The 23008-nt window shown below is 42.2% G+C and overlaps 1 protein-coding gene across 1 annotated transcript in view; it reads right to left on the bottom strand.

The window, feature by feature from the left end:
• Positions 1-22626, bottom strand: part of LOC107997574 (putative mediator of RNA polymerase II transcription subunit 26) — a 36805-nt gene extending 14179 nt beyond the window's left edge. The window contains exons 1-2 of the mRNA XM_062074806.1: positions 22292-22626; positions 6002-6273 (exon numbers count right to left, since the gene is read on the bottom strand). Of these exons, the coding sequence (XP_061930790.1) occupies positions 6002-6040 (39 nt within the window). The 5' untranslated portion in view covers positions 6041-6273; positions 22292-22626. The remainder of the gene's footprint in view (positions 1-6001; positions 6274-22291) is intronic.
• Positions 22627-23008: the final 382 nt, after the last annotated feature.

Genomic DNA, 23008 nt, shown 5'->3' on the forward strand with positions numbered 1-23008 from the left:
AATGTGTCGACGATGATTTCTCTCTCTCTTTAACGTGATTCGAAACAATCGATTTCGAAGTTTTCGAAGAGCGGGAAGATTGAATTTTTCGGTTCGATACAGATTGATACAGATAAAGATCACCTGTTTTAAAAGAGGGAAACAGTTTTGACCACCCTCGCGGGCGAGGTTCAAGGAATCGTTACGATTCTTGGTACCGGTGGAGGAATCACGAAGATAGGGGCGGAAAAGGGGAAGGGAGAGAGGCAGACGGCAGACAAATGAGTCGGGCCGCGGGTCCCTGCGACTCGTTTAATCAAAGTTTGGGATGCGTGTTGCCTCGGTCCCGAACTAACTACGTCCAATCATGCTACGAGTTCAAATGGAAACCAGCCTTGCCGTCTCTCTTGCGGATATTCTTTTTCTTTCTACGTTTTTCACTATTTTCCTTTCTTTCTTCTCTCTCCTTCTTTCCTTTTTTTTTATCGAATATATATATATATATATCGGAACACTGCGATGCTCGAAAGAGGCTGCTTTCGAGAGGCTTCCTTTCCTTAAAGAAAGATATTATCCGAAAGAGATGGCTCGAGGTTTCTAGGTTTTAACGAGGAAATCTAGAGCTACGTTATGGTAGTAGTTGGCTGGCTTAGCGTTCACGTATACGTGTACACTGCGGCGTAATATCAATAATTACATACAGCCGCTTGAAATATCGGTTTCCTTCACCGCAAGAAAAGTTCAAAGAACTGCCACAATTTCGCAATCTATCCGTCGCAAAACCATGACCTATTTACCATAAATAACGCCACCGTTGGCAGGCGCAATTCTTTAACACCTTCTTACCATTTGCAATAAATATTCCTTCAAATTGAAATAAACTTCCTCCCATCTTTCCTGACGTCACCCATCGAACATCCATTATTCCGATTTTTCTCACGGATCCATATCGATCCTTAAAAAAATCTAACAACGGAAGAATCGCAAATAAGATCACAAACAGAGGAAAGAAAGGAAAATACGAATCACACCTCCCCAAAGAAAAAGAAAGGAATTGCGAAAAGAAGATCGTCATATAAAAGAAAACGCAGATACTTGTGTATAAATAAAAGAGAGAGAGAAGCAGATAGGAGGGAGAAGGAATAGACGGAAAGAGGTGGAGGGAATCGCGGTGTCTGGCCACTCTATAATTTGTCGGGGTGAGTTACCGCCCTTGTCTTTGCTTAGCGCTGGGCGTTCGTTCCGTTTGCCTCTCTTTCTCTCGGGTGATGCTATCGGCGCATACCTCGCTAGACAGGTGGCCACCCCGTGACACCCACACAACCGCCGCACGCACGCACGCACGCACGCACGCCGTCCCCTGCCTCGTGAATCGTGCCGCGTCGCGTGCGTCCGTGAATGCCGTGTAAAACGCGCCCCCCTCCCATTCTCTCTCCTACCGCCACGCATGTGTATCCGTGTCCTTGTCCGGCCCACTGTCCAAAAGTTTATCACGCGTCGGCGGGGGCCGCCTGTTCCACACCCACGTACCCGCCACGGGGATAATGCTAATTTCGATGGATTAGAAGGATCGCGCGCCCCGGGGATCTCGATAACAGGCCGTCGCTCTTTCCCCAATCGGGCAAACAAATTATGGAAGGGCCTGGGAAGCGTTTCGTGGCTACCATCGATCGGATGCATTCTTCTTTCCGTTACTTGCGTAATCGGGGGAGGCAAGGATCTTCGTTAAACCGAAATGTTTATACTCAAATTTTACCAAACTATTGCTACTTTCAATCTCCAGACGGATATCATTAAACAACCTTCGTTATTCTCCAGTCGATCTCCGAGAAGAATTTGGAAGGAAGATGGAAAACACGCAAATTTATCCGCGTAGGAAGAGAGAGAGTGGATTGAAAAATCGACAACAGGAGTGACGAGATCGAGTGGGCCGTTTCTCGCGGGTCAGGTGTTCCCCGTTGCCAGTATTGTTTTTTCGAGGTGACGGGGGGGAGGAGGGGGTGAGAAAGGGTCAGGTAAGACAGCGGGCACCACGCGGCGTTGTGTCAGTGGGGGGCCCCGAAGAAGGGCCCCGATGCCCGCCCACATCGCGGCGAACAGCGGCGCCCTATCCGATCCTAAAATCCCGATCTTTCGGCCACGATAAACCTACGGTCCGGATATTTATTATTTGTAATTTACGTCGTGAGATCCGGCTCGTTAAGCCCACAACTTGGAGGCTAGAATATACACACGACGTGTATCGCGTCCCCCATCGCTTTTTCCATTTCGAGAGAGGAAAATCTTCCTCTGGATTTCACCTCTTATCCAGAGAGAGAGAGAGAGGTGTCACGATCTTTTTCCGCTCCGCTCTTTCGCGTCGAAACGCTTGCTTCCCGCGCGGAAGCTTTCTTTGTTCGAAAGAGTGGCGCACGCGTCGCTTCTTTCTTTTTTTTTTCCGGAACCCCGGTCGCACGAAGATCGATCGCCTCGGTGTCCGTCAAAGGGGATGAGTCGGGTTAATGGAGTTTGAGATTTGGTGAGAATTGGTAGGAGATGGTTCGATTTAACGGTAGAAGACTAATTTTTGTGCGGTATATTGGGCTGGTTAAAGGGGCAGGACTTGATTTTTCTAAGATTTTGGAAAGATTTTCTCGTATCATTGGCTGTTAAAGTTGCATTATATTGCAACATATGTGAACAATTACACGGATACGTAAATTTCCTAATTATATATATATATAAAATCGACAACTATTAATGATACTTAATCCAAAAAGAAATCGGGATTGTTGAATTTTTTCCGATCGTTTATTCAAGAAACTCAAAAAAAAAAAAAAAAAAGAAAGTTGCAAACTGGATCGTTCAAGTTCGGAACAAAAGAGTGGTGAAAAGAAGAGTAAAAAAAACAAAGTAAAAAAGAAAAACGGGAGACCACGACGGGGAAAGGAGTATCGAGACAAAAACTGAGAGGCGAGGAGAGAGAGGTGTGATGGAGGTGAAGAAGTTTGCCGAAGGGAAGAAGCAGAAGAAGCGGGAGGAGTAAAAGGAGGTGGAGGAGGAGGAAGAGGAGGAGGAGAGTGAAAAAGAGAGAGGCACCGAGTAATTTAATACCGGAAGCGTCTTGAGCGTGACGCCACCCTGAAGGTGCAGGATACGCGTCGAGGATAGGCAGGTAGGAGGTGGGGCAAAGAAGGTGGAGGCGATGGCGATGGTGCAGCCAGTCAGTGGGAGTCGGTAGGTACTCGAGGCCGCCATGCAAGCCGAGCTTCCTTCGTGTGCCTCCTCTGTCTCTTTTCCTTCCATCTTTTTCCACCAACCTTCTCCCTTCCCTTTCGTCTCCCATCCTTCTTCCCTCTGCGCTGCACACGGGAGAATCGCCGTCGTGCCAAGCTTCCTTCGTGCTTCTCCGTCTACTTTCCTCCCTTACAGTCCAGAACATTCCGTCCTCTACCAAGTCCAACCCAAAACAAGGCTATTCCACTAACGTCTCGGTGCTTGCACACCATTTCGCCTTTTCGCCTTATTCTAGATGCAGTTACGTAGGGAACGGCCGAAAAAACGTACAGCTCCGTTTGGCTCGTCTTACAATTAGGGGATTAGGACGTCTGGCTGGGTAACGAGTCTGACCCGCCTCGTTCCCATTCCCCTGCCGCGTCTGCCTCGTCTGCTTCTCGTTTTCCTTCCAGTCTCTTCGCGCATCGTATACGTATTTCTTAAATTTTGAATAAGGAATCTTGACTGGATTCTAGTTTCAAACTGTTTCGCCAAAGTAGGAAATTCTCCTATTCGATAACGAAGCTCGACACCACGTATCTTTCTTCCCCTCTCGCCTAATCCAAAAGTGCTCCTATCCCATCGTTCGCAATTCATTTCGAAATTTCAGCTAAAAGCAAGCGCGCCCCGCCACTAAAACCGTCGACGTTTGAGCAGAGGAAGCTCCCTTAAGCTCAAACACCACGGCTCTCTCCTCCATCATCTTATTTAAACACTCTTCCCCTCCTCTCTCCATCGTGACACTTTTTTCCCCGGTGGCAACTCTCGAGACGAGAGCTTCCTCCGTGCGACTTTTCTGTCTCCCATCCACCTTTTCCTCGCTCCTCCCTCTCGACGACCGTCTCCCTCGCCTCGAGCCACGTCCTTTCCCTCTTGCGCATTTCACGTACGTACGCCTCTCTCCGTAGCCGCGTGTGCGGCGCGCCGTTGTGTGGCCGATCTTACGTACTGCGGAGCATGTACACGGCCGGGATGTAAGTACGTACCTACCTACGCCCAAACGGATTGAATTACCACCGCGAGCCCCTATGTGGCAACTCTCTTACTTAACCTACCGTCGGGAACTGTATCGACGCATTTTTCTTACACGGGGTGTCCCGCAAGCGGGCCAAGCCTCGCCTCTTACGACCGCTGAATTTTAACTATATCGCGTCCTCTCACCGCCTCCTCCATTCCTTTCGATTAGACTCGGCCGTTGCTTGGTTTAGGAACGGAGGTAACAGGTGCACGACGACGGAGGCCGCGCTTATTCGCACGAATTTTAAACCTGAATTTTAATCGAGCGAACGTGAATTTTTTTTTAAAGAAAATTTTTAAAGAAGAATATGCTTGATAAATATGATTGCGAAGATTGTTGAATGGCTAATGTTTGTACAGATAGTTGAGTTGATTGGTTCTTAGGGAAGAATATCGGTGAATTTTGAAAATATTGATTTGAGATTTCTGTTGGGAAGTTGTTGTAGTCTTGGGTCTGGTAGGTAGCTAAACGTTATTTGACGGATGTTCGGTGGATTGATGATGGAGAGATGAGCAAGGATTTTTTCTAAGTTTCGATTAGGTCTCGAGAAGATTAAGAGTTAAGATAAGACTCGGAGAAACCGTGTGAAAAACGGTATTAATTATGGTATCTGATTTTTGACGGCTTCCTTTGAAATATTCTTCTATTCTTCTGTCTTATGAAAATTTTAAGGTTATGTCACGCTTATGACTTCGGTACACTTTGTTTCCACTTTGTTACATATCTTTACACGCGGTAAAATTTTCTTTTGAAGATAAGATCGTATCTCGAAGCGATATTCCGTGGTGTTTTACAATAGGTGAACACAAATACGTTGCAATCGAACCTTTCGAGTGCAAAAGGTTAATAGAATTCTTGCTCCGAGACTTGTATATCTGAATTATTACGTTACGAGAAAAAATTCCGATATTTTATCGATATTGCACTTCATTATAAATTCGATAAAACTTTTGATTGAATTGATAGCGACGGATAAATGATAAATTAATACGAGTGAAAGAAAATTATATATATATATATATATACGTATAGTGAAAGCACGAAAGAAAGATGTTATAATTATTTATACCACTACTATCAGTTCTAAATTACTTCTTTTTTCGTACAAACTAGTTTACTCTCAACTCTCTCGTTGTACAGATGAAGAACAACCTCTCTCTCTAAAAACCATAATATATTTTTACGCGCTTCTATTAAAAATTACATCCAAGATATAAATAAATATAAGTAAATTCTACAGTAAAAGATGCAATAATTTAGTAGCCGAAAACCTTGTAAAAATTAAATAAAAACTATAGTACAAATATTATTTCTCGAGGCCTGCTTAAAACCATCTAAAAAATAATCATAAAATAATAATAATAATTAAACCACCTAGCTACCAATCGTCTTTCAAAATTCTCAGTTTCTTAATTACTTTTCTCTCGCGCGAAAGAAAAGAAGAGAAAAGAAAAGGAAAGAAAAAATAAGAGAAAAGCTCGCCGTCAATCTTCACCCCGTGGGACATAATTGAGTTCTCCCGCGCCTCCCAAAGGACCGTTTCTCCCGGAGGAGGAGAAGGAGGAGGGAGAGAGACGATGAAGGGGACGCGTAAGCTCATCTCGATTCCTCCAACGGATTCACGGTTCCGCGGATGAGTCTGCGGGAGGATGGATCGTGGCCACGGGAGGACGAGCAGCCGGCTGGAGAGGAGGCTGGAGGAGGTGGTAGGAAAAGGAACGGAGGCGGGTAAAGGGGCTCTCACGTTACCTTCGGTGCGGCCAGGTGTCGGGTTACCTCCGACCTCATCTTCCTCCGTGCCTCCGCGAGTTTGCCACCATCGACATCGGCCGTCTGTACGTCTGTCCTTACGTACGCCTACCATCCGTCCTGTCACCTTAGTTTCGCACATGTCCCGCTTTTTCGCCGTCCTCGATCGCCGCACCCAACCCCCTCCCCTATATCCGTTCTGGAGCAATAGGTTGAGGATGATAGTCGGGGGTAATAGTCGTCGACAATTTCTCTTCCAATAACGGTTCGAGCTGCAATTTTGAAAGGGCATTTTTGGGGTTAGGTGTTTCTTTGTTCGAGATTTATTGATATCGTGGATGTCGTCGTGATTTGTAACTTTGAAGAGGCTCGTCGTCAGGTCGCCTAGCTGCTGACGGATGTGGAATCGGGGATGATAGAAACGACGTATCTCGTTGTGAATATTTTTCGTCGAAGCGGTGTAAGTTGAGTATTTTTGAAAGAGGAGAATTGGAGTTGTATAGCAATATTATTGCAATAAGTTAAAAATGAAGAGAAATTGAAAAAGCTTTGGTAGATTTCAATTATAAGTTATATAGTTATGAACGAGATCGATATGTTCGTCAAGCAAATTAATAAATACTACGGGAATGAAAATCAAAATTGGAGAAACTTCTATTTTCACGGATTTCAGGAAATTAAATATTTAAAAAAAATGGTAAAATTCGGGTCAAATATCGAGTCAAAAAAAATCGACCAGAGGAAATTTTAATCGCAACTTGCGATCAAAACTCTTGCTCGAAGAAACTTAATTAAACAGGTAGAAAACCTTAGAGGTGAAAAAGAGAATGGAAAACTTCGAGGTCTTCGTCGCTTTTGTTTCATCGATGTAAATATGTAATGGAGGTGGAAACCGAAACAAGTAAAGTATCGATGAAATCATTCTCTTGACTTATCGATCAATGCTCCGTCGGCCCCTTGTAATTACTTTAGTGGATAATTAAAACGCACCCCAGCCGCATTTTCTACTCTTCATATCTTCGGCAAAGGGTGTATAATCGATACTGGCATCGAGGGGTGTCCGTAACTGGAAATACTACGATCGAAAATCACCCCTTCTATTGTCCTCTCGTATCATCCCCTAAATACCCCTTCGATAAACAACTGCGAAACAACCTAGATATAATATAACGATACTTTCGATTATTCGAAACAGAGATAATTAATTGGGGAAAATCGAAAGTAACATATTACTTTGCAATTCGCTTTATTATATTATATCGTCCAAAAATTTGGAATCGTTAACGTCATTATATCGTTCCATAAAGTGGAGAAAAATTGGAAAAATATTTATACGCGTATATTAACAATTATTCTATCGGATTAGATCAACGAATCGCCCGTTCTCTTCTACGAGAAGGAAGAAAATCTTCTCGTAGCGAAAACGTGTTAGTTTTGATCGACAAGCTTTCAGAAAACATATTATGGGATCGGATATTTGGCCACGTGTTGATTCACGTGCATCGAGGAGAAACCACCGTACTTCGTGCTTTCATACATCGAACAGAAAGGGACGACAAAGGGATCGTTGGTATACACGCTGGGGATGTTAACGGTCGAGGGTGTCGCGTAACGAGATCATAACGCCAAGAGGGTGGATCGTGCGAGCCTATGTTCTCGCCGTTTCCGATCCACTCTAATTCCTCGTCTTCGAAAAACGAGAGTGGCTCGTGTTTTCGAAATATTTGATGAAAAGAAAATCACTCGTAAGATTAATTTTTCATCGGATATTAATATTCCAAAGCTTGTTTGCGATCTCATAAATCTCATATCTCAAGCATGCGTTTAATTTAAAAAGTCGAACAAAAATAAACTTTCTTTCGCTAACTTTCAATCGCGGACATCGATATTGATTTCGATTGCTTCATAGACTGCTTATTTCTAGACTCGTCTGGACGATTCCCAAGACGAGGTAGGAGAAAACGTCTCGTAGTTAGGACGCCGTGGATATCGGGGGCAGCGGACGAAGGTGGAAAGAAGGGGCACCCGTCTCGAAATTGCACGTTCGAGCGCAACGAATGCGACGGCCGAGGTGGTCATGGTACCCTGGCGCGGTACCATTCCTCTGTGGTAACTGGAGAACGGAGACAAGTATCAGTTACGAGGAAAACTTCCGTGCACGCATTAACGACGTCGTATGTCCTCACGTACGACGTACGAGGGTCGCGGCGAGAACAGGTACACAACAGGTCCGAAGGAAGATCTGGGTCGCGCTATTCGGTTAAATAGAGCCGAACAGAGCCGAACCGAGCCGATCTGCTTCGTCGCGATCCGATGTGATACGAGGGAAGCCGAAGGCAGCCGAACTTGCTCGATTCGATCCGTTGGCTTTTGAAAAAAAAAGAAGGAAAAGAAACGAGATATAGAAATAAGCGCGAGTTTAACGATTTTGAAACAACAAGGGATAATTTTCGGAGCGATGGGAAATAAATAAAATAGCGAAGATTTTTATGAATATTGCGATGCGGAAAGAAATTTGCAGCATGTGAACATCAACGCGTACATTACGTCGGCACGTGGCCGACGGTGTATATTATCTGTGATTTTGGTTTTCGATTCCATAATGCGCCTTTCATGGTGTATTAAAGGATGAAAGGACGACGAATAAAGGGGCACAGACACGTGGAAGGGAGAACTGGCACACGCGGATCATTATTCTTCTTAACGATCCCCTCATTATCGTGTCGAAACAAATTGATGCTCCTGTTTTCGCTCTCCTAGATGTTACATCATTCTCCTTCGTATTTATCAAAGTTTTTACATTTCGTTGTTTAAGTACACTACGTTAATGATTTTAACACTCTTCATTTGCGTAATGAAATATTCCCTGCCGACAATCAAGCATCATTATTCTCTACGCTGTCTCGGTATTTTACATTCCTACTCTTTTTTTTAATTTGTATCATTAAACTCATCTTAATAATCTTAACGAACACCGGTCACCGTGACAAAATACCTTCGAATAGATGTTAATTAAATAATATCGTGTTTTACGATATTTTGGGGGGTCGATATTAGGTTATACGACACAAGAGTGGTCGCTATTGGGTTCCATAATTTGGGGGTGGTCTCTTTCGTGTCTGACGACGTGGGAGTAGTCGTAGCAGGGTCCCGTGAAACGGGAGTCGTTCGCATCCTCCACGAGTTTATTTCCACGATCCGGAACCTGTTACTATCCCCAATATCGAATCGACAACGAGAAAACTAAGATCGAACGCGAGAGAGAAACAATTGATCGCGTCGTGATAATAAATTTAACAAACTCTTTCGATTTCCAGTGGAATTCTAGACGGACGCCATCCCCGTGAAATGCATACCGATCAACGATCGTCTATTCCGACGTCCAAGCCATGAAAAATAAATCCAAAACAAATTACCCGGTTATACAGCGGGGAGAAGTTACAGCCTTCCCCTCCGTTTAATTTCCAACGCGATGCGTTAGATGCAAAGTCTCCAGCCAATTTTCTCGAAATAATCCCCACGCTAAATTGAAAATGCTAATTTTGATCTATATTCTCCGATTACCACGTGTCGAAACTCGAATCATTTCCCCTTTTCCTATTAATCAATCCTATTACAAACGTCCTTGTATCCTCGATTAAAAATCTAAGGATATTTTACATACTTAATAACTGGATAATATTCCCTCCTACCGACTTAAAATTATAACAAACGATACCAATTCGTTCCGATTCACCAATCAAGCTCCATCCTGTAGACGATTTTTAGACTTTAGACTTTTAGAATAATAGATAAAACGTAATTAACCGAACAAAGAAATTCGCAAGCGATCGTTTCTCGATCCAATACGAAATCCAATTCCCCGTTGGACGATGACGACTTGACAGCGATCGTGGCGAGGATCACAATGGCGCTCGTTTCCTATTTACGAGTTCTGGCATTATGGTCGCGTGACTTTGGGGACCGGTGCTATTGGCATCCGGCAATGCATCGGTAATGAAACGAGCCAGCAAGAAAGAGGCAATAGTCGTAAATAGCCGGCTACCTGCTTACTCGAGAGGCGCGAGAGAGAGGCGTGGTAATTGTTTTGCCAACGTTGGCCCCGTTGGCGACCCACCATCGGGCCCCGCAACGGGACGGATCCATTCTGTCAGCGGATTTTCTGGATCCAAGCGTCGATTCAAATAACCTCGCGACAGTCGCGATAAATCAAGGGGCCGATCTTCGAAATGGACGATAAAACGAACGGTTTTGACACGAACGGCCGATAGATAGTTATTAAACGACGCGCTCGGTCGGGATGGAAGAGTGAATGGTAGATAAACGTGGCTGAAAATAGGATAGTTTGATAGCGCGAACGTGCAAGTGGATGATTCGTCCAGGCATGCGCAGGGTTACTGACATTGCCTGAAAATACGTATTATGTTCGACGGATGCATCATTCGCGCCTCTGCCAATTTTTACGTATCCCGATTGAAATGCCTACTCCTTTTATGCCCATATTATTATCAGCCACTCATAACCAAATTACGTGCTCGTAATACGTAATTCACCTTTTATCCGCGAAATACAAGATTTCAAGATCAGGCGAGACTTCGATTGAAATTCTCGTTCTTATTAAAAACTTATTATTTGTAAAAAAAGAAGTGATCAATAAATCGTGATCTTCTTTGAAAAAAGAAGGGATAAAATTCTCTTCTATTTGAAAAGGAGGATGCAGCAAAGAAAAAAAAGAAGAAAAAAAGCTCTCGTTGTTGAGCAGAGGGATGGATGCCGTATATTTCCAGGGGGCGCCGTGAATTTCCGGTGGTATCTCGATACAATCTTGGCCGTGGTCGCGGGCAAAGATTCTTCTCGATCCGGTCGAAGACTCGCGCGCGGGAAGACAACGTCAGGATAAGAGGAGGAAGAAGAAGAAGAAGAAGAAGAAGAAGAGGAGGAAGAAGAGTGGGGGCATGCGTGGAGGGCACAAGAAGGGGTCGAGAGAGTGGCAAGAGAGTGGAGAGAAACAGAAAAGAAACACGCTACACTCTATAAATACGAACGGGTAATTGATTCAGTAATAACTAACTCAACCGAGCCAACGTGAGGCGTCCTCTCTCGTGCATTCCTCACTCTGTTCCCTCTTCGTTTCCTTGTCTGCCTCGTCGAGACCTTTTTCTCCTTCTCCTTCTTCTTCTTCTTCTTCTTCTCCCAGTTCTCCTCCTCCTCCTCCTCCTTCTTCCTTCACCTCTTTCCACCTCCACCGATTCTTGCGTGTTCCACGCATAAATATGTATGCCGGTAATAATATAAGCAGCCACGGTGGTGGTGCTGTTTGGGGAGAGACGCTTTCGTATCGTAGGACCCCGGGGTACCATACGTCACGCCCTCCTTCTCGCGCGCCAGCGTACCAAGACGACGACACCCGCTATCGATACGATACCCAGAGAGATCTCCAACGCCAACTCATACGGATAAACTCCGATTTTTCCGGAAATCCGTATCATCGGTAACACTCTTCCTTAACCGTTCGATGCAATATTAAATACTTAAGGATAACGAATAATCACGTTTGAGAAGAAGCTCTCCCTCTATATATTTCCAATTGTGCACGCAATTGTTCTTCCCATTGGTTGGGGAACACTGGGCCAGGGGTTCCATTATTCCATATTCAATTTGTGGGTTTAACCGATAATTGCGTAACCGCCATTCGTATTCGAGCACAGGCGTTATATTAATTCCCCGGCCTCTGTCGTATTTTCTGCCGGCTGAAACCGCCCGTCCTCCCCGTGGCCGAGGTTAAACGTCCGTAGCTGGCCAACAACCCCGGCTCGTTCCGTGCTTTCGCCGATCTTTATCTGTTATCCGGTCCCGAAGGAGGAGGAACCGCGGCAAGGAGGGCCATTCCTAGGCCACCACCGCCACCGTGCACCACCTCTGCCGCCGCAATTAGAGATACAGGATGCACGGTTATTATCCGTCGGATATGCGCCATCGCGAATGTGTTGCATATAGCTAACGAGACACTGGCCGGACTTGATTTATAGTGCTACGGGGTAGCACGCTGTCCGGGGAGAACGTTGAATTTCTATCTAGGGTTCTTTTTTCTCCTTTTTCTCTTTTCTCTTTTACCGCATCGTTTGTTGTTTCGATACATAAAGGGGGGGCAGGAAATGGTTGAAATTACAAATCGCAAGGATTCTGTAGTATTGTTTCTAGTTGAAGAGGTGATGAGGGAAATTTGGAAGAGTTGCATATAGGAATAATAAAATCATGATGTTATTTCAATTGTTAAAAGTTGTATGAGATAATCGAAGAGATAATTGTTAAGGATAAAATTATTATTAAGAAAGATACTAGTCATTATAATAGTTTTCTTATTGTATGTATTTCATAATCTCCTTCTTATTTTAACCTTTTCCCCCAATTTTTTCGTACGGTCTTCAAAAAAAAAAGAAAAAGAAAGGGATTGGCGACGATATTTTAAAGTGTGGAGCAATAAATAGAGCAAAACGGGGAATCTTAATATCTCTCGAGCTGAATAATATACGAGTTTGACAGAAACGAGAGGCGTAAAAAAGAAAATGAAATTAACGCATTGCATGCAACTGTTCGAGACTGGTCCGAACGTGTTCGAGGGATAGGTCGTCGCGGGTTTCGGTAGGGATTTACGAGGAACTGGTAGCAGTAATATCTGCCAAATGTATAATTAACGGTGGGCCGACAGGCTGCTTCGAAAAATGCTGAAATTCGAGCTCCCATTGGGCGCGGTCGCTTCTGGGACGAGTGATTTCGTCGCCCCGAGGGTCGGTCGAGAGCATTCCGTGATCGATCTGACGATCGATTGTTCTGCCTACCTGTTACCGATCCTCGAGAAAACCTATTGCAACTATACCGATCGCATCCAATCCTTCAACCCCCAAACTCGAAGCACCTTGCGTCAACTTCTTTTAAAAAGCATTATTCTAACCTTATTATCTTGGATACTAATAAAAGATTGGGATCATAAAAAGTTATCTCTTTTATCAAACCGTTGATCTTCGAATCTTCTCTCCATCTCCATTGAATATATAAATATACAAATCCTCAATTCAAAAAAGAAGAACTCCATGGAATCCAATCCAAAGAGAAGAAGATCTCGATCTAATAAACCAATATTCTCTCCTCTCCCGTGATAAGAAATACCGCGGGACGCAATGGGTCCCGTGTAATTTAACAACGACACTCATTAGATCCTCGTGGTCGATGGTGGCTAACAAGACGAGAAGAGGAACTTCTCGTTGGAAGACGGCCCTGGCGTTCCGCGGCGAGGAGGGTGAGGGGAAAGAGAGAGAAAGAGAAAGGGAAAGAGAGACAAAGAAAGGGAGAGATAGAGGGGCTGGCAGGAGGCTGACGGGCAAAACTGGTGTGGGGGCTAGGTGTTAAAACACGGTAATTAACAACGAGGAACGCCGTGGAGAACCGACGAGGACGAGAGAGACCACCTCTCGGCCGCTCTCTCGGTGGCTACCAAGATTTACTGCCAAATGGCAGCGTATTTATGAACTACGCCTCGTGTGCAACCACACCGTTGAGGGACACGTACGAGGCGGAGAGTCCGCGTTGTGTAATCACACGTACGGAACGAAGACAGGGCGTATGGGGCCCCGGCCATAAGAAGGGCCGAGCAGTGGAGTGCTAACCGGCCATCGATCATGTTTCGTGGATAGTTAGGAGCCATGAAACATTCATGCACGATCGACCACCCATCGCAGGCCCTCGTCTTTTCGCTCGAATGGGCAAACGCAGCCTGTTTCCATCCTGCCTGTCCACGCTCACGAAAACGTTTTCCCGCTCTTTCTTTCTCTTTCTCTTTCTCTTTCGCGTGATAACGTTACGCGAGAAATGTGTATCCTAGATCGAGAATTCGTTAATTCCGATTATTGTTGGATTCGAGATTGAGTTTGTTTCACGTAAAAGTTTCAATTCTCTTGAAAGTATTTGAATAAACGTGGAAGCATCTAAGGAGTATTTTGAATTTTACGTTTCTTATCTTTTTTTCTTTCTTTTTTTACAAAATTAAAAAGATACGTCCATTAAAATTAAAAAGATACGTTGTCTATTATCTGAAAAGCTGGTGAAACTTGCTCAAAATCACTCGACACGAACAGCGCACAATCAATGACCTTTTTCCTTTTCAAGAAGGAAGGCACATGACGTTTCTCGATTGTCACGGCAACGAAGCGTGATGAACGTTCGTTCGTTAGGGGAACAGGCCGGCGATGGTAACTCTTTCAAACGACGACGCGGGCTACAAACGAGGCCTGTTTAGATGGTCGGAAGAGCGCCGACAGTACGATGAACGACCGGAGAGAAGGGAAGGGACCGAAACGAGAACGAAGCTTGGTTGGAAAAAGAAAGAAAGAAAGAAGGAAGGAAGGAAGGAAGGAAGAAAGGGAGAAAGAGAGAAAAAGAAAAGGAGAAAAAAGGATGGATAACGTAGCCAGGACGAAGAGGACGAGACACTACGTGGGGGATGAAGAGGGGGAGAGGGAGGGCGCGTCAGACCCTTGGGCCGTCATAAACAATAGCAAGGAGTAATTGATTCTCTAATAACTTAACGCGCCAGCACGAGGTGGCCACTAACAGCCTTAGGTAGGCATAATGTATTATAGCCGGCAACAACTCGACTGCCAAGGAGAGGAGGCTTCGACGAGCACGGCCTACGAGCGCCTACGAGATTTAAGGCTCCGTGCCAATAATAAAGCAGCCAGCTTGGAAAATGGCAAGAGCCCGGCGAGACGTCGGTCTCGTACCCGCTTTACACACGAGGAAACCTACCACCACCACCATCACCACCACCACCACTACCACCATCTTTCGCGCGATATACGATCTTCCAACGGGGCCTTTCTTCTCGACAACCTGGCAAAAATACACGATTTTGTCAATGAAATATTCTCAACCAACGAGGAACACGAAGATCGATGAATCTTCGATATATCCTTGCTTCGAAATTTTTCTTTTTTCCTTTTCGATTCTGCAGAATCAAGTTGGATTCATGGACGACGGGAATGTAAGAGATCGATAGCGTTATATTTTTCTTTTTATTTTTCTTTCTATTTCTATTTCTGATGAAATTTCTACCGTGGTCGAGATCATTTTAAATTCAAATGTAAAGAAAAATTGTAGATATTATTTACGATGTAATGTAAGAGCACATTTGTGCGCTAACAATGAAAAATAATAATAATTTTTATTATCAGCCTGTCATATATTTCGTATCCGTGCAATCTCTAAATCATCTTTAAATCAATGCAATTTCTGATATTATAACTTTGTAACTTTATTTGAATCATACTTTACTTGTTATTTTCGTATACATACATTTTATACGAGAATAAATTTTTCACTAGCCTTATCGCGCAATTGTCATAAACGTATTACTATCAAAAAATCTGGTCTGCAATAAGATAATGATAACTATATCATAAATTTTTTCTGCTTTCCAAAATACTTTCTCACATTTACATCGTAAGTTCTATTATATGTATTAAAATTAATCTCGTGCAACAAACAAAGGTATTTTAATTCCTTCTTAAAAATCCTTCCATATTATATAATTTATCTTCCATTTCTCTTTTCATTTTTGATAAAACGTATCCAGATGAAATTCCAAACGAAACAAAAGGGAAAAAGCTATTCCGATTCGCTGGAAATTAATTATCTCCGTGGAACGATTAAAATATCACTGACAAAAAAAATTCCCTATAAAATTCCCCACCATGCGAGGGGCAACCGTTCTCGATCAAATGTCGCGATGAAAAGCGATGAAAAATCGCGTTGCCTTCGGCGTGGTTGGGAAAAAGGGCGAGGAGAATCGCGAATCGAAATAAAAAGTTGCGAATCGGGGTGTGAGGATCGCGTACGGCGGCACGGCGCGGTCTGTCATTAGGCCCGATATATCTCACACCGGCAACAACACATCGCAAACAAGAAATGACATCGAAGCCCCGGCCCTCTCGCGGCCATTAACGCGTCTGCGCGTACCTGCAACTTGGTAGAACGGCCTCCTCCACCCTTGGCCAAAGCCAACCCCACGATGCCTCGACAATTCGTGAGAAATCTCACGGTACCCGTCGTCTTCGCCGTACATCGAATTTTTTTCAAACAAATTACGACATATAAAGACGCTACTTCCAGCTTTAATCTTCTATTATACGTTTTGAGGTTAGGTAGGGACCAAACATTCGAAATTTCGACACTTTTAAATTCAATTCGACAACTACCCAAGTTATCTATTATTGTTGTACGATACAATTTTGAATTTTTAGACAGGGATCGTTGTGATAGGGTAAAATAGCAGAGTAAAAAATAAATTTCAAAGTGAAAGTGGCATTGTCGAGGAATATAATATTCCGAAAGAATCGATTCAGAATATTTTTCTTTAAGGTTAAGTCTTTGGTTAGTTTTTGCACCGTTAATTACAGAGGCTCCCCTTTTTTCGTGAAGCCACCAGCATGCCCCTTTGTCTGCGCGAGTCTGATTTCCGTGCGAATCAATTTTTTTTTTTTTAATTTATTCTCATGCGCAAACAGACACACGATCCGTTCCCCGATAACCGACAGTCTCCGTCCCTGTACGATCTATATCGATATTCGTCCAATCTTTCCTCTCGAAACAACACAATGGAATATCAGCTACTTCGACGAGCTACACATTTCGTTTCCTTCGTTCGCTCCATTCAGAGATATGATCCTTTGGAAAAAGATCGAAAGATCGAACCTTGGACGGTGTCAGCATCTCTGGAAATTACTTTCGCCTTTTTTCTCCGCGATACAGGCTCTGAAAATCTCATAAACCTGTGGTTTCTCCCCGGCGCGGTATAATTTAATTCCACGACCAAAATAGGGGATCCTGGATGGAAACGAAAGAATCGAAAGCCCCCCCTCGTTCGATGGCGTGTCTAACGCTTTTTGACAGTTCCCGAGGCAACCAGGCCTCGCCGTCCGTGGTAACCGCAAAGTTTCAATAAGGAGGCACGATATAAAACCGCTTCTCCACGTATATAGGATGATCGGCCGTGTAAAAGCGGCGTATAAAATAGCGCACAAGCGTGAACGCGAACAAGCGAATAAGGTGTACGTCAACGTGACTAAAGAGGCCTCGTTACCATAATCGTCGATGCAGAGAGAAAGAGAATAAGGTGGCCGGTGTATTCTTAAATCTGGCAAGCCAACACCTAAACACGGTCATCATCGGTTTGCGGTATAATAAGATCACACCGTGGCTGGGGCCCTGAACGAGCCCGCTCGTGACCCTCGTACCTGCCGATATACTTGCGCCACCATACGCCTCGTTCCTCATCCTCCTCCTCTTCCCCTTTTCCGTCCTCCCTCCCTCTCTCTTTCTATCTCCAAGCCCCCGTCGAATCACCTCACCGTGGACCCCGAAGGCAAGAAAAAAAACAAAGAAGCAAGAAATTATCGGCGGTTTAAAGATGATTTTCTGCACGGTCGACGCCTTGCCGCCTGCCCCCTATACACATGTACTTTCTTCCCCTCGTTATTAACCCTATCTCCGAACGAATCACTGTAATACGCCCGTAATGTGTGACAATTCCGGTGATTTGTATCTGGTTGCGCGCATGCGGAAGTTACACGCCGTGCTCACATTTTAGCGAATAGTACGCGTTTACAAATTTTTACGCTTGGTTATCCATCATCATTTGGCCTGGGAATAATTGGAAGAATTTGACCGACTATTAATCGGATGCTTCTCCATTTCAAGTTAGTGAAAAACTTACATTGGCGTGAAACTTTGGTGATGAAAAATGAAGAAACGATAGGTGGGACATTTTTGTCAAGAAGGGCGAATAAATATATGCTATTTAGATCAGACAAAGATAAAAGGATTATTAGATTTATCAAAAATGCGCGATTTTGAACGCACGTGTTCTTTTTATTAAAAGTTTCGGTTATTCAAATCTAATAATAGGTCGGAAGTAGAGGTTTACGATTCGTTAAGGGCCAATAAGGAGACATTTGCATTTGGATAATTTGGATGTCACAAAATTTTACGAGCCGATCACCCGGTACCTGGCCGGCACTCGATACCCACGGCACGTCCCTTGGCCGACAGACGAGGACGGAGAAAGAAATTATCGGCGATTTAAAGCTGATTCCTTGATCGGTCGACGCCTCCTCAGCCCGGCCATACACCGGGTATTCCCTAGCCTGGTTATTACGGTTATCACTTTCCAATCACTGTAATACGCTCTTAATGCGTGACGATTCAGATGATTTGTGTGTTTCGAGGGGGAGAATGAAGGGGGCGGTCGATGGGGGTTGGGGAGGGAGACGAAGAAAATGCGAAAACGCGAGGCGTGCGCGATCACGGAACCATAGTGGATGGAGAGGAACGGTAAAACGGATACTTGGTGAGATCCTTGTCGTTCTAGAAATTTCCTTAAATTAAGTTTAGTTTTAAGTTATAATTAAGAATTATAAATAAGCGATATTGTAATTTTAACAATGGTCAAATTCAATCGAAGGAGTGAAAAAATGTATAAATGATGTGAAATCAACTTGTTGATTTTTTCATTCACTCGAAGAATTAGATCCAACGAAGAGAAATTCTTTAACTTATTCGTCAACGTGTATCTTGCGTTAGATTTCTGAAACTTATAACGGTTGGACCAACAGCGGTGTTTAAAAAAATCCACCAACTCATTAACGCGAGTCCCGATAATGTAGTAAATTCTCCTTTCATTTAAAATCGTATAAAGATCGAAGGCATCCCCTCGAGGATCTCTCCGTACATTTTTCAATTCGAGTAATACTCGGTACGACACGAACCTTTCATACGAGTGGATCGGTTGAAAAGCCGCAGGAGAATTGAATAGCCGTCTCGCGAGAGGAAAGAAAACGGGCGACGAAGAGGAAACAAGAGGGAGACACGGTGAAAATGCGAGAGAGAAAAGATTAGAGGAAGGAAAGAAGGAAAGAAGAAGGCAACTTCCACCTCCACGACGACGACGACGGCGACGAAGAAGAAGAAGAAGAAGAAGAAGAAGATCGAGCAACAAGATCTCACGAGGTATCTCGATAAATCCCTTTCGCTGGACAAATAACGACAAGGCTCATTACTATAAACACGTCTCGCGTGGTCTCTGCGTGTGGCACGTCGGGCTCTCCGTTCCCCGACTATTTATTTTTATATCTACATGGATTTTTTTCGTTATTATATTATCTGAACCGTTCGTTCCTAATCGTGACCGTGGTGCACATCGTCCGACATATTTGTCCCCGCGCGTACACCACGTGCGTGAGCCGCGTGAAACCTCGATAAACAATGTAAACGAGATCGGAATATAAGAACGGACATCGATGCAATTATTTTTATCATCGTTCCCCCCGCCACGTTGAATTTCATTCGACGAGGGCCACCTTCCCGATTTTTCGTTTCCCGCACGACCGGCTTCAATGGTGAAGATTTTACCTAAGAATGATCCGTAGGTGTGAATTAATTACAACGAGAAAGGTTTATCGTGTTGACTCGCGCGTCACGAAAGCATAACGCGTTCGATGCTCGTTCTCGTTGATTTGAGAAGGCGATTAAAGGTCGCGTTACATCCACTCACTGTGTCCCAACAGGGTGATCGTTATTCTGCCAATCATTTTGCTCCATTTTTACGAGACATCAAATTTAATTAATCTCCGGCTTCGAACATTTTTCTTTGTTCTTCTTCTTCTTCTTCTGTTTTCAGTTTTTATTTATCTCCTCTACTTTTTCTCCTTTTTATCTTATTTTTAACTCGTTCGATTGGCTTCGAATGTGGGAAGAGGAAAGAAATATTATGTTTGGTATGGCCTCGTTTTGGTTTTATAGATTACGGGACGAGAAGCCTGGTGCACGGTACGTGCACACGTATCGACGTCGATCGATATGTCAATTAATTTTCATAAGCAGATCCGGTTAAATGGCCAGACACAACCCAATGGGGGCACGTACGCGCTGTTTCGCGCACCTGGTCAGATTCAGGGTTTCCCCTCCCTTCGAATCTTTTACTCTTCTTTCTTTTCTCTTTTTAATCTGCTTCCCTCTATTTTTTCTTTTTTTTTTCTTCAATTCAAGCAATTTAATTCAAGCAATTTATTTACTAGTCTATATTTTTATTCTTTAATTAAAAAAATTAAATTAATCAAAAGGAAAAGTAAGAGTGAAAGGAAAAGTAAATGGTCGATAAAAAAATATTAAAATACTTTTAAAAAGTTTCTATTTTCGACAAATATCATATCTGCTCGAAATAACATCTAATTTCTCCTCGAAATTATGCAAAAACCGAACCACTCTCTCATCCTCTCATCCATTTATTCTATATTTCGAATCGATGTTCCCTGGAACAGATGCGAAAAAGCACCACCTGTGCCAGCCTCGCGTCATCTTGCAACTTCATATCGATATAATATCTCGAATCTGCATCATTTTTTAATTACAGCATTCGCGCCTGCTAAACAATTATCCCTTAGAACTTCAGGTTCCCCACGCGCGCCATCTCGTTCTTTCCCTTCTTCTTCTTCTTCTTTTTCTTTTTCTCCTCTTATTTTTATTTATTTTCACAAACCTTTCAAGATATATCCTCGAGAAGGGGAAGAATCGGCCGATACTTTGAGGGGCCACGTCTCGTGTAATTTTCATCGAGTGGGTGGATACCCATTATTTCGCATTACAGGCTCCTTACCGGCACCGATCCTCTCGTAGAATCGCGGCCCCATCGCGACTTCGCGTTACGTTCGCACGTCTTCCGCCTGTTAACACGCTTCCCGACGCGCCGCGACTTTAATCTTCCGCGCAGCGTGCAACAACGTTCAGAGAGTTGGAGAGGAGAGAAAGAAAGGGGGAGGGGGACGTTTCTGGAATGCCCTCGACGAAGAGAACCGTACGAACAGGATGATTTTAAAGTTGAAACGGAAAAGTGCGATAACACTCGCTTTTTTTTTCACATTTTTATATATTTTTAATCCCTACGATATAGATATCTTGAGAAATTTTTTATACTTTAATGTGATGTTCACATTAGAAGACAATCTTGAATTATTATAGAATTAAGATTAGAATTAAGTTTAAAACCAATAATATAAGATTAATTTTTAGTTATATATATTTAAATTATATATCAAGTTGTATATCATATGAATAGAGATTGATATTAGAAGATATCATTTTAAATATATATTAATTATCAATAGCATAATAGATTTTATATTTTTCATTTTTGCAATTTTTAAAAATATAAAAGTATTTTTCAAAAATTAATTTTAAAAAATTTTTAGAGAAATTTACTTTAGAAAAATAAAACGTGTAATGTATCTAAAGAGAAATTAAGAATCAATATAACATGTAAATAATACATATAAATATATAAATATTTATATATACATGAAAAGGTATGTATATAAAAGAGATTTCTAATTACAACTTGGATTGTATATAGATATCTTCATAATATAAAGAAACAGATATCGTTTTCTGATTCGATATCGATACACGACTATCGGAATTCAGTTTTCCTTATTCCTGTGAAGTTAGCTGCTATATCTCCCTGACAAATCCTATCACTACGCTAATAATTATTGGGATGTCAAAAATAAAACGAATCGGAAAAAAATTATTAAAAAAAGTTAATATTAAAATTAAAATTATTAAAATTAATAATTATAAAGTCATTAAAAAATTCAAGAAATTTCCAATAAATTCGGTATAAAAACATGTCGTATATAATAAGCAAACCGGTTGCTTTCTTCTTACCGACTAAAGCAACCGTAATAAATCATTTCGCAACAAGGTCGTCCTTTCTAGCATATCAATGTAGCCACAAGGTAAAGCAAATAATTGATGAAGATGAAAAACGAAAATGAAATGCAAATAAATCAATGAAAACTTAAGAAAAATCGATAAGAATTATTTAGAGTCACGTCATAAACTTAACCTATATTAAACGCACTATCTAAATATCTAATTATACTAACATATTATATGTACTATATATAAATCGTTATATATACTATAGCGATTTATAAAATTCAATATGAAATCTGTAAAATTACAAGTTTTTTAAAAGTTTGCAAAGAAAAATATATCGTAATTTCCAATACAGTCAATAAATATCAAACAAATACTATAAAAATTTATAACGAATTGCTAATTTAAATTTTGCATTAAAGGTCAAATTTTTTAGTAATTCAAGATTTTAAAAAGAAATATAATTTATATTAGAGAAACGCTAGAAATTTTTCTATTACTTTTTGTTATATTTTTTTTACATACCGATTACAAATGAATAGCAAGAAACGCGATTCCCATGATGTCCCATGATGTGCGGCAAACATGGTATAGAAAGAGAAAAAATGCCGGCACGACTGGTGAAACACAGCGTAGAACGCGAGCGGCGTGGAAGACTGTAGTTAGCGACTATTAATATCATCGATCGGGATCGATAGTTGCCTGCGAGGCGTCATAATGATACGGTGGATTCAACGGAGCCCCATCGATACTTTTTCGATACCCGCCACATACTCATCGTACACTCGACTACAAGTGGCGCCACTAACGATCACTGCGAAATCGTATACGTCCAAATAAACTAACGATAACTTATTTCAAACGATCGCCTAATTATCATTCCATTAATTGCTTGAATTAATTTGAAATAATGATAACTAAAGTATAAAGAGAAAAAATGGGATAGAGATGAACATCTACAAACGACATGATTTATCAAAAATTCATTATCAATGATCTTGTAAAATATTTTTTATAAAATTTCTAATTTTAAATTAGATAATTTATATTAACAATGAGAAATTAATCAAAAATAGTACAGTTTTCTTCGTTCATTCATAAAAGAATTTAATGTCATCGATTATGTAGCACATGTTTTTTTAATCGATCATTAATTTATTTTAAAAAAAATTGATCGATTTATTTATGAAAAAAAAATAAAATGAACAATTACATGATATGTAGTAAACGTTTTCCTACTAT

The sequence above is a fragment of the Apis cerana genome, linkage group LG5, assembly GCF_029169275.1.
Source record: "Apis cerana isolate GH-2021 linkage group LG5, AcerK_1.0, whole genome shotgun sequence".
Taxonomy (NCBI): Eukaryota; Metazoa; Arthropoda; class Insecta; order Hymenoptera; family Apidae; genus Apis; species Apis cerana.